Consider the following 12,441-nt stretch of genomic DNA (forward strand, 5'->3'; position numbering starts at 1 on the left):
GCCTAACGCAGGACATGTGCGGTGAGGACACCACTGCCGAACAGAGACATGGGCTCTGGTGACAGTCCCCCGCCTCACTCCTGCCTGGAAATTGCCTTCTGGTTCATTGCATGGTGGGAGAACAGGCTAGAACAGGTGCGTCTGGCCCAGGTGAGGCCCACCACTAGCCATCTGGTCCTGGGATGCACATGTGTCAGGAAACCCAGCAGCAAAAGAGGTCAGGCGGACCCCACCCCCACCCTTGCAAGTCCTAGAAGCAGCTGTCGTCACCCAGAGGACCCTATGAGCTCCGAGAGGGCGAACAGGAGAGCACTGCTTGGCCCACGCGGTCTCCCTTCTTTAATATATAACTTTGTCCATCATAAAAAGACAATATAACCACATCACATGTTTGGAACTTAGAGATAAGAAGAAAATATTACCCACAATTCCGCAGCACAGCACACTGCCCCCACCCCAGACTCAGCATCTTACACTGCAACTGCCTTGGGCCTCATCTGTCTCCCACTGAGGAGCCTGGAAGGCCAGCAGAAGTCGAGGACTGTGGACCTGGACAGTCAGACAAATAAACGACGGGTCAGACAGACAGGCAGACAGATAAATGACAGGTCGATTCCATCCTTTACCCCAACCACCATGAGCATCTGGGTGTGTTGCCTCTCCCTTGACCCCCACAAGCTAGCTCATTCCGGAATCGTCTTCACGCTTAAGCAAGAAAGTTTGTCATTAGCTCCTGTCACTTCAGATTATATCGGAGACATTTTTCTGGGTTGCTACATGCAAAAGGTTCCCCCCCGCCCCCGCTAGGTGCACTGTTTTTTCAGTAAACTTTCTTATTTTGAGATCATTGTAGATTCACCCCAATGGAGACATCTTACAAAACTACAGAACAATATTAAAACCAAAATATCGACATTCTTATCGTCAAAATATAGATTCCTGTCGCCACAAGGACCCCACGTGGCTCTTTATGGCCACACTGACCTTTCTCCCGCCACATCAACCTCCGTAGCCGTCAACCAGTTTCCCATCATTATAATTTTATCCTTCTGAGAATGTTCTCTAAATGGGATCGGATAGTACATAAGCTTCTGGGATAGGCCTTTTTTTCCCCCCTCACTGGAGATTCATCTAATGTATCAATCGTTTGTGTCTCTTCCGTACTGAGTGGTGTCCCCTGGTGTGGCCGTGCAGTTAAACTGCTCGCCCACTGAAGAACGGCCGAGCTGCTTCCCATGTGGGGCTTGCAGAAAAACCGCTGTCAACGTTCACGTCCAGGCTTTCGTGTGAATTACAAGCTTTCATTTCTCGGCGATGAGCGCCCAGGAGTCCTTCTGCTGGCTCACCTAATAGTTGCATGTCTAGATTTTTAAGAAGCTGAAAAACTCTCCTCCCGAGCGGCCGTGCCATTTCACACTTTCGCCAGCAACGTCTGCGTGAGCCGCACTCTGCATCTCCGCCACCATTTGCTGTTGTCACTGGTTTTTTTGGCCGTTGCGACAGGCGCGTGCTGAGGTCTCACTGCGGTTTTCATCTGCGCTTCTCTAAAGACGAGTGACGCTGAACATCTTTTTATACGTTGTTATCTCGGTATCGTTTTTACTGAAACGTCTGTTCACTTTTTTCAGTCTATTTCTGCTTTGATTGCGTAACTTCTATTCTGCTATCTTCATGTTCATCGATTCTTTCCTGTTCCCTTAATTCTGCTGTCAAGTCCATCCGTGGAGTTTATTTGGGGTATTGTTTTTCCAGTTGTAAAATTTTCATTTAGTTCTTTATGTTTTCTACTTCTTTGCTGAGACTTTCTACTTCGTTGAGATTTTATATTTTGTCATTTGTTTCAAGCATATCTGCAATCGCTTATTGAAGCAGTTTTATAATAGCTGCTTTAGTATCTTGGTCCTAATACGCGTGCTATCTCAATGCTGGTCTGTTGATTGTCTTTTCCCATTCGAGTTGAGATTTTCTTGGTTCTTGGTGTAACAAGTGATTTTGTACTGAAACCTGGACATTTTAAGTCTTATGGTATGAAATTCTAGATCTTATTTAAACTTCTCTTTTAGCTGGCTGTTTTTGAACACAACTCCAGGAGCAAAGGTGGGGTAGAGCTGCTCATTATTGCCAGGTGCCGGCCTCTGGTGACAATGGGTCGGAGAGGGGCTCTTATTATTGTGGGTCAAAGGTGGGATTTCCACTTTGTTTGGGAGGAGCAGGGTAGAACTGCTTCCCGTATGGCCTCCATAGAAATTGTGTGTGTTGAGTGGACATGGGGGAGGGGGGTTGGAAGCACAGGCTTTCATGTGGTCTCCACTGACACCCCAGTTGGGCCCTCATTGCTGCCTGGCTCCTGGCTCCCTGCCTGGCCTTCTCCCACACCCCCAGTGGGGGTGCTCGTCAAGACCTGATGTGGGTGGAAGCCAGGCTCCCCACTCAGCCCTTGCTGGCATGGGTGGGGACGGGCCATGGTTTTCCTGTGCTATTTGGCTGGTGTAGAGCAGTTAGTGTCTACAAGTTTTCTGTCTTGCTAGGCTGCCTATCTCCTGGCCCTTCGCCGGAAACAGCAGGCTTCTGTGGGCATGTCTCTGTGCCCATGAGTGTTTCTGGCTTGCTAGCTTCTTCGGCTCCACATCTGGAGTCTAGAGGCAAAAAGAAAACCTGAGGAACTCACCCACTCCATCTTGCCAGAAGCAGAAGACTCTACAAATGCTTTTCATGGTTTAGATTTTTCTCTCTTGAAACCAGGATGGTCTTGGGTGAAGAGGCAGTGTGCGCCTCTGACAGAAGACCCCTCCAGCTCCGTGTAAAGTGTTTGCTTTGCAGAAGACCCTAGAGAGCTCTTGAAAAGGGCTCCTCCGAAAGAAGCCAGGCTGCAGGCCCCCTTGGCAACCAGACCCGGCCGTGCCCCGGCGTTCTCAGTCCTGGCTAGTTCAGCCTTTACCTTATGGAGTGGGAGATGTAAAGCTGGGGGGTTCCTTGTTCAAGGCCAACAAGAAGGATGTTTTTAGATTCTCTTCTCCAACGGCTTCAGCTAAACCTCAGCAATCTGGTCCTTTCCCTGTAGCCCATGTAGAAAATGCAGATGAGTCTATTTCAAAGCTGACAAGTACATGCTGTACAATTATACATAAAACACAATCTCAGTTATGTTTACTAAAAAAATAAAAGTCTGTATTGGGGTGTGGCTGGAAAGAAATATGCCAAAATGTTAATTGATGTTATTGATGGATTACGAAAAGAATTTTTTTAGATGCTTCTTCCAGACTGTTTATAATTTCCAAACTTTCCACGTGAATATATTATGTTTATAAAATTAAAAACAAGAACTTAAACCTCATCTGGACCCGGCCTTATTCCTTACGACCATGAGCTGTGGTCCAGACAGGACTCCGGGACCTTTGCATGTGATGCGAAGCGGACTCGGGGCCCGGCAGGTGGAAAGCACGCAGGCTCCCTGGGCACCCGAAGCCGCTGTCTCGCCCAGCCCCAAAGCTTTCCGGTTTGGGTGGCACCTCAGGTGGCAACCCCACTGCAGGGGGTGGCACCGCAGCTCTGACCAAAGATGCTTCCGACCCCACGGAACCTGACTCTCCGTGAGCTACGGAGCCAGTGGGACGCACCCTGGGCGTGTGCCCTCGGGCCCTGGAATCCATACATGGCCAGTGCCACCACGGGACCGAAAGTACAGTGAAACCCGGCACTTCCAGAGTCAACCTCCCCCGCCTCGGCCCAGCCCAGGCCTGAGGAAGTCCTCCAGGACGCAAAGAAAAGACCGCTCATGATCCTGCATGAAATTACCCCACAGCAAGGCGGCCTCCAGCCTGGGCAAACCAGAGTGCCCATGTGGCATCTTCCCCAGCAGTTACATCCCTGGTCCTGCTGCCACGCCCCCTCTGTGGCCTTGTGGGTGGCCTTCATTTTTGCAGGCAACTTGGGTCATGGCTTTCCTGAAAGGGTGTGGGCCCCGAGGAAGCCAGCCGGCCCCCAGGCCCGGAGCCTGGGACTACAGGACGGGGGTGCAGGGAGGTGGCTGCGGGCAGAGCCAGCTGGTATGCATCTGGCGCAGGTGCCTGCAGACGCACATGGATTCCTCCGGTGGGCGGGCGGGCAGCGCTGCCAGCCACAGGGCAGTAAAGACCCAACACTTCCAGACTCCAGGACAGACTCGGCAAACACTCTGGTTCAAACACGCCTTCAGATGGCACCATCTTGCCTGAACCGCGCCGCCCCCCGCGCCCCGCCGGCCCCTGGCTCTGTTCTCTGCCGCTCCCCCTCCTCTTCCCGCCTCTCTTCTTTGCTACAGCTGGGTATGGAGACCTTGCTCTCTGTCCCTCTGCTATCTGGAAACGATTGCCACCTTCCTGTCACAGAGGCGGAGCCACAGCGGGACCCCCGTGCTCCGTAACATCTGTGGAGAAAGCAGGGCCGGGCCTGACCACTGGCTGCATCTTTATTTATAACGTCGTTTACTTCCAGCATTAAGGCCCCGCAACTCCAACCGGAAAGGTCGAGAGAAAAATGAACGCCTTGACATTTTTTCCAAACATCCTCCCACAGAACTCTTGGCAAGGGAACGTGGCTTTGCCGAGAGCATGAGAACGTCTGGCCGCAGAGCGCTGCTCGGATCGAATCTATTTTTGTTTGGTGAGACATCTGTGCTCTGCTAGGCTCCACACTTGGGACTACAAAGAAAAAATAAACATGTAAATGGGGACCAAAAGCTCTACCAAAATAAGAGTGGGTCTTGAGCCGTTTCGCTACACGTTCGGTGGGTGGCAGGAGCTGTAGCAGTGTGGTAAGGGCCCCAGCAGCACCCAGCGGGCCACCAGCGCAGGGCTCTGCCCCGGGCTTTTCCTGCAAGCCCTTCCAGGAGGTTCTGTGCCTAAACTGGTCAAACACAAGCCAAGTGCATCCACCCACGGGGAGGCTGGGACTCCCCAAAACTGAGAGACACAAGCACAGCAGCTCAGAGCACAGTTCTGAGTCAGGCGCCGAGGGCTGCCCCGCTGGTGGGACCTCGGGCAAGGGATTTGGGTTTCCCGCGCCTCCTTCACCTCATCTGGGAAGTGGGACAGGACCAGGGATCGTGCACAGCGATGTATTCGATGCATTCACGTGCATGGACAGCACGCAGCACGAGCTGCATGCAGGCCCACTGTGAGCAGGGATAGATGGTGGCTTCCTGGGGACAGAAGGCCCAACAGCCACAGGACAACACCTACTCAGGAAGGACACAGAAAGCACTTGCAGCTGTTCCCCGACATGGGGCTCAGATTCCTCAAGTGTTACTGTCCCTCCAAAAAAGCCTCTGAAGGCATTGCTGGGGAGCTGCTAGGCCATTCTCCCAACCGGGTGGCCAGCAGCTGCAGAGCGGCCGTCGAGGTGGCTGGTGCGGCTGTCCAAAGCAGCACAGAAGGCAGGGCCACACGGCTGCTTCTCTCTTGAGGCCTTGTGCACTCTGGACCATCACCCAGATAGGCAGGTAGGGAAGGTGCCTGCTGGGCACAGCCCTCAAAGCCCCTTCACATGGGACCACGTCGAGAAGCAGTGGCAGCCCCAGCTCTGCTGCTCCCCAGATTCGCTTTCTTGGGCAAGTCATTTTCTTTCCTGTGCCTCAGTGTCCTCGTCTGCAAAATGGAAATGAGACAGCATCTACTTTAACGCAATTATGAGATGACGGGCAGCAAGCTCAAACACCACTGTGGCCCATCACTCAGTGGCAGGGCCTCCAGCTCTCCTTCCTCTGCCATAGAGGCTCAGTGCATCCAGGGCGCCTGCTGGCTTTCTCATCATGCCTGATGTCATTAGCATGCCGATGCCCCAGCAGCCATGCGCCCCAGCTGGTTTGAGATGAGTTATTCAAGCATTTCATCCTTCTAGCCATTTATTTGCCTGACTCTCATGGCATCAGGAACGAGATCAGACCCATTACCAGCAACGTTTGAAAAAGAGCCTCTCCTACGACTTACTGTAGATGTTGACCTTCGACAACTAACATTTTCTTTACAAATAACTGAAACTAAATTACTCTTCTTCCAGGCTAAAGTGGCTTTTTCTTCCGATTTATTCTGCAGTCACGGGCTCCTGGGTATGAGATGGGAGGCTGCTGATAACACTGGTGAAGGTCTTTTGCGTGCTTTTTATGAGTCGGGCGCAGCACGGCCCGTCCGCCGAGGCCTCGTGCAAACCACACAGCAATGCAGGCGTGTCCCAGTCCTACAGCCCAGAGAGTGAAGGTTCTGAATGGCTGAGAAGCTTTCCAAGGTCATGTGCTCAGAAGAGGCCCAGTGGAGATTCAAACCCTGGTCAGCGTGACTGACAACTTTGAGTAACTGGGATTAAAATGTAGCTCTCTTGTCTAAGTTTCTCACTCACACTGACTGCCAGTCTCGAATGCCGGAAATTAACTTGCCAGCATCTCTCAGCCTTGGCATCTGATTGGATTGGAGGACAAAGCGGCGGCATCTTCTCCAGAGAATAAAGGGGCCACAGACTCAGCGTTCCCTCTTTGATGAAATGCAGCTTTACCATTAAAAGAAAAGCCTTGGTTTCAAAAATATACAATAAGGAATGAAAAAGGACATAAATATGCAGTGTACAGAGGGAAAAACATCAACGACCAAGGGAGATGAAAAGCTGGTGCGTTCGTTAGTAATCACAGAGAGTACTGTTTTTTTCTATCAATAGCGATTACTTTTTTAAATGGTGATACTGTTCACAGGTATTACTTGCCGGTAAGAATGTAAAGGAACAGAGTACTGTCCACACTGCAGATGGGCGTGCAACTCATGTAGGGAGGGAGAATTTTGCACAAGTACCTCAAACCTTAGAATGTTACATATTCTTTGACCTAACGATTCCATATGCGAGAATTTATCTTCATGCAAAAATCACGAACGAGTGCAAGGCCATGCAGCCCTGTTGACACTGACGAAGAGCTGGAGACAAATGCCACGTCTAGCGACACGGGACGTCACACGATGGAGTAAGACACGGCCTTTAAGACGGTGACGCGGGAGACCACCACTGATGCCACTTGGGGTTCGACCAGTCACTGGAGAGAGAAGTTTTAAAAACAGCACGTGCTCCTGACTCGTCTTTAAGTGGAATATATGACCCACGACCTGTGAGCATAGGAGGTCTGGAAGGTGATCAGCGGTCACCTCTGGATGGTGGGCTGGTCCGAGGTTTACTTTCTTCCTTTCCCCTCTCCGGTCTTCCTAAATTTTCAGCAGTGAATGTGAGCATAGGATAGGGACCCAGATGGCCTGAGCTTGAATGCTGCCTCTGCCATCTCGTAGCTGTGGCCTTTGGAGGTTGTAGGGACAAAAGGAACCGGTGCATGTAAGCACTGGGGTCAGCTGGCCGGCATCTAGCCTGGTCCCACCACGTCCCAGGTGTATGACTCAGGCAAGTGGCTTAACTCGTCTGTAAGGGGGATGATGACAGCTCTACATCACGGGCTCGGCAGGAGTGTTCAGCAAGGCAACACATGGGACCAGCTGCTGCTTCTCCTCGTCTTCCTCCTCCTCCCCACCCCTCCCCCAGAATAAGAGCTCAGGAATGTCCAGCCAGGGGTTGCCCACCATGCCCCCTGCAGCCCAACCTTGCCCACTCCTTCCTGTTCTCAACTATCAGGTGACAGAAATGTCCACATGCCCACACCCTTGCTCAGCCCGCTCACTTGCCCAGGAAGAGAGCGTGGGTGGGGTTCTCCCCTGGGGAGGTACAGGGCACAGAGGTGGTGAGAAAGGCTGGGCTCAAATCCTGGCCCAGCCACTCCTTTGCTGGACGAATTCAGACTGATGACTCAATCTCTCTGAGCCTCAGTTTCCTCCTCCATCAAATAGGACAAAAATGCCAGCTGAACTGGGCTGTTGTCTGGAGTCAGCAAGTGAGTCTGTGCAGTGCTTAGCCCAGAGTCCAGCACACAGTAGGTGCTCAATAAATGACGGCTGTTGTTTCGATTTGTCATATTCTCCCCTAATATGTGTGTGTCACCCCTGACCAACCACCTCGTTGGTTCCCGTGCAGAAATCCCCTGTACCTGGGCACCTCATTCCTCCATTAAAGAACCTGGTCCCATCTGGAAATTTCTGCCAAAGCTGCAAAGTCTCTGGAAAGACCCGGAGCCCAGAATTGGGATAGGGCGTAGAAACGGAGAGTGAGCACTGGGACCGCCAGCTCCACCCGACCTCGTGTCGAAGAGGTGGGGACAGCCGAGACACTGGGCCCAGGAACAGGCGGCCCACTAGTCCACCCAGCCAGGCCCTGCCCTGGCTGACTCCTGGCCCCCCATCTGACACTGCCTCCGGCTGGCCCTGCCCCCGGCCTGCCCCAGGGCCTCAGCTCCCCCAGGGTCCCATCCATGACAGTAGCAGCAGCAGTTACCCAGCGGTTGCTGTGCACGAGGCCAAGCACCTCACACGCGTTACTTAATTTAATTGGCACGTGCCCATTATATGAACCGAGTCTTGAAGTGTCTAAGTAACTTCCACCCAGCAAGGTCGTACCAGCTCAAAGTGGCAGAGGCAGGATCTGAGCCCAGGCAGCTCAGGCTAATAACTGCCCAGGCCCCTCCTCCCAGCACGGGCTGAGGGCTCCTGCTCCCTCCGCCGGAATCCCCGGGAGGGGCCATATGGTGCTGTCCGAGGGAGCCCGTGTTCCCAAAGATGGTGCTGCAAGGACGGGGTGCTCCGTCCTCTGCGAGCACCGCTGCTTCCCCGAGCAGGAAAGGACGGATCCCAGCTTATTAGCTTGTGGTGAGCCCTGCGGACACGGCCTGCCCGGGCTGCCGCTCATCCCCCGTCCCCGCCGGGGAGGGGGCTGGCGGCGGGGGTGAGCGGGGGACTTTGTGCAGCTCACGAAGCGGACACTATTACCAGGAACCAGGCAGCACCGGGAACAGGGGCAATGCTGGCCCCGGCGTGCAGGTGTCAGGCTTTTCTGGGGTTTGGATGGGAGTAAGGAGAGGAGGGTTCTAGAACATTCTGTGTTAGGGTTCCTTTTCCCAGGCACGCAGACTCAGAGGCTGTGCAAAAGCCACGGAGCAAGGGCATCTGGACTTCCTGCTACTTGTCTCCGTGGCAGCCCATGAAGTGGCCCTGGGCGCTGGCCGTGCCTCCCTGACCTTCGGGGATCACGACCTCTCCCCCTGCCACCCGCAGCCCCCCACCACCGCCAGGCCCAACACGCCCTCTCAGAGGGACCTGGGGGACAGACTGTGGGCACAGCCAGCCGACGTTTCAGGGCAGGCTCCTCTTGCCCCACTTCCGGAGCAGGAGGAGCCAGGTGCGGGGGGGGGGCAAGCCCGCAGGCAGCCCCCGAGCTTCCTGAGGCCAGGTGAGGAAGCTCCCTCTTCCCCCCGAGTTTGGTTTCCTCTTAGTCACCTCGTGGTTTCTCGTTCTTTCTCCAAGATCCCTTTGTCAGGCTGAGTCTGAGAACCAGAACACTCGCTGAGCACCGAGCACTGCCAAGTCACAGCGACTGGCTCCCCCGGTGTCGCCGCCGTCAGCCAGGTGCCCCTCTCAGCACCCCAAGGTGGCGACGGCGGGGGCGGACCCCGCCCGGGGAGCCGAGCCGAGCTCTCGGTGCCCAGAGGCCCGAGGTGCAGAATCAAAGGCTCCAGGAGGTGCAGAGCCCAAGCGGCCTCATTATCGCTCGGACGGCCAGCTTAGAGGATACTCCGGTAATTGCAAGGTTTTTTGTAAATGTTAATTACAGTTGCCTTAATTAGCTCTGCACCCATTGATCTATGGATTATATTAGGTTTATAAGTGTAATTACCTTAACAGGCATATGGATTACAATTATGCTCCAATTAAACCCAAAGCGTATATGGCATATTAATCAGCAAAGGGCTCCCCTAATTCTTCAGGGCCAGGCCAGCACAATGCTGGTGCCCTAAGGGCCTCACGCTGGGGCTGGCCCTCCGCAGGCTCCGGGGCATCTGGGAGTTGGGAGGGAGGGAGGGAGAGGGCGGTCCACGTGGTCTCAGCATTTTCCAGAGAACGGTGTCCTCACGCCAGTCCCTCTAGGTCTCATCTGGACAGGACTGCGGGGCTAAGGGCTGTGTCCAGCTCAGCGGCTCCTCCAGAGGACAGCCCAGGAGCCCCCCTTTCTCCCCTTAATTGTGACTCACAGCCTCTTCAGGCAGAGGAGCTTCTCTCTCCTTATCTCTGGAGAGAGGCGGTGAATATTATTAGCCCACTTTCCAGGGTGGGGAGTGGGGAGGCCACAGGGCCACCCAGGCACAGAGGGTGGTGATGGAGTGCTCGGAGCCCCCACCTGAAAGCCTACAGAATGGGGCTGACAAGGGGGACAGTGAGGAAGGACTCAAGAGGACGGTCCGGGGGAGCCCTGCGGGGAGAGGGCAGGAAGTGCCCGCAGGCTGTGGAGAGGGTGTGAAGAATCTCAGGGCCTCAGGACACAGGACCTGGCCCAAGACCCGCACAGCACTCTCCGGAAGTCCTCTGTGTGTCCCAGCAGTGAACCCAGGCTCCCAGGAGAGACCAGCAACTCAGCTCAGCAGGCCAGAGATGGGAGCCCCGCCCCCCGAGGAGCCTCGCCTGGTGCCAGGGGCCCCCAGAGTGTGCTGGAGAGGCACTGATGCCGGCAGGTATGACGAGGATGACAACAAGCACCATTTCTAGGGACACACGATTTCGTGGGAGGTCATGGCTCCTGTGGCCCCATGTTATAGACGGGCTACGTGGAAATGGCAGCATTGCAGGCTCACACCGAGAACCCCGGACGGCGAGGTCATCCAGTGACTGTCAGGCTCCTGAGCTGGGCCCTAGACCCCCACCTTGACCGCGCCCTCTGTGGGGCACAGAGCTACTCCCTGTGACCAAGTGTGGACATTACCCTGGGGTCACAGAGCAGGCAGCAAGGCTGTGGGCAGGGCACTCGGCCTCCCAGGCCTCTGTGGACCAGCCGCACCCGCCCTGCTGGCCTGGCGACCCCCTCCCGCAGTGGCACCCCAAAGCCTCTCTCCCAGAGCCACAGCCTGCAGAGGAGAAGCATGCCTGCGGCTCCACGGTCAAAGTGGGGAAAACCCACACACACGCACCTGTGCACACACAGGAACGAGGCCTGTGCACATAACAGGCTGTGGCTGGGCCCTCCATGGCGGCCTCCACGCCAGGGCAGCTGGACCACCCCGTCCTCGAGACTCACGATGTCCCTCCTCCCACCACACACGTGTCCAGAAATCTTACAGACAGAAGCAGATACGCTATTTGAACACAGTACTATGGGGAGTGGGGGGCGGGTCCTCTCTGCTGACAGCACAAGAAGGGGTGTGTCATCGGGGGCGCATCATCCTCCAGCACAGGCTCAACCACCAAGACGGGGTCACCCACCGGTCCCTGCCCTGCAGCAGCCTGAGAGCAGAGGCCACAAGACAGAGGTCAGCAGAGGCACAGAGATGACAGTATCAACGGCAGACCAGGCTCCCTTGAAACGAGCCCCCACATTGCCAGAGATGTTCAAGCCCAGCTCACCGGCATGAACAAGAGGACTGTGTCCAACCCCCAGGCCTCTGAGCCCTGCTTGCCAAGGTCACGGCGTCTGTGTCACCCGCACCCTGCAAGGCCAGTGGTGACTGCGCCAGGTGCTTTACAGATATGACTGGGTTTGACTGTCACTGGAACACCTGAAAAGTAGGCACTACCAACCCCACTCACAGGCAAGAAAAGCAAGGCTCAGAGAGTTTGTCACTTGCCCCAAAGTGCCCCATCAGGCGGTGACCAGGCCTCGATTCCAACCTGGGCCTCTGATGCCAGAGACCACGCCCGTGGATGCAGCTAGCGGCCGGCGGGCTGGCAGGCCCTTCCGTGGACGACCGTCCCATTCCCGTGAACCCCACTAACTGGCCACCAGGGGAATCACATACACTGTGCCCCAACAAAGGGAAGGAAGTACCTACAGGTTTCATCTATGAGTTTTTAAGATTTTACAAATAAGACCTGAGCTAAAAAAGGAAAAAAGAAAATAAAGCTTTTTTCCAGAACTAGGGCTCAGAGACTTCCTTCCTCTCCCCTAAACTTCCGAATTTAGCAGGTAAGATTCATTTGGCAAAAGGATTCCATGTCCTCGATGCACTGTGGGGAAGTCGTTCGGTGGGAAAATGTAATTACACCAGATTCTCTTATTAGATTTCCTAATTCCCATTCAAGACTTGACACGATAATCACCATTGCTACTTAACGGTAAAAAGAAGCCACGCATTTAAAAATGTATAGATTGATTCTATAATGTCCCCCTTCTCCATCCCCTCCAGGTCAGAGACTTCAAGACCACCAGCCTTGACCTGTGAGACGGTCACGGCAGAAAGAGCCGGCTTTGGTGTCCTGGCCACGTTCGAGCTGAGGCTCAGCTGGACAAGCAGTGTGGCCGTTGCTGATCTCACCTCCACCTGTCACTTGCAGCTCCAGCCCTCCT

General features: G+C 54.6%; 1 protein-coding gene across 4 annotated transcripts in view; it reads right to left on the reverse strand.

Moving 5' to 3' along the window:
* The window catches only part of LHPP (phospholysine phosphohistidine inorganic pyrophosphate phosphatase), a 97,408-nt gene that overhangs the window by 29,009 nt on the left and 55,958 nt on the right, over positions 1-12,441 (reverse strand). The window contains exon 7 of one of the 4 annotated variants that reach the window (XM_039870763.1): positions 4,414-4,679. The exons of the other annotated variants lie outside the window; for them this stretch is intronic. Within the exon in view, the coding sequence (XP_039726697.1) occupies positions 4,661-4,679 (19 nt within the window). The 3' untranslated portion in view covers positions 4,414-4,660. Of the gene's footprint in view, positions 1-4,413; positions 4,680-12,441 lie in introns of those variants that run through there. 4 annotated transcript variants of the gene reach the window in all.

This window comes from Pteropus medius, unplaced genomic scaffold (assembly GCF_902729225.1).
Source record: "Pteropus medius unplaced genomic scaffold, Ma_sr-lr_union100, whole genome shotgun sequence".
Taxonomy (NCBI): Eukaryota; Metazoa; Chordata; class Mammalia; order Chiroptera; family Pteropodidae; genus Pteropus; species Pteropus medius.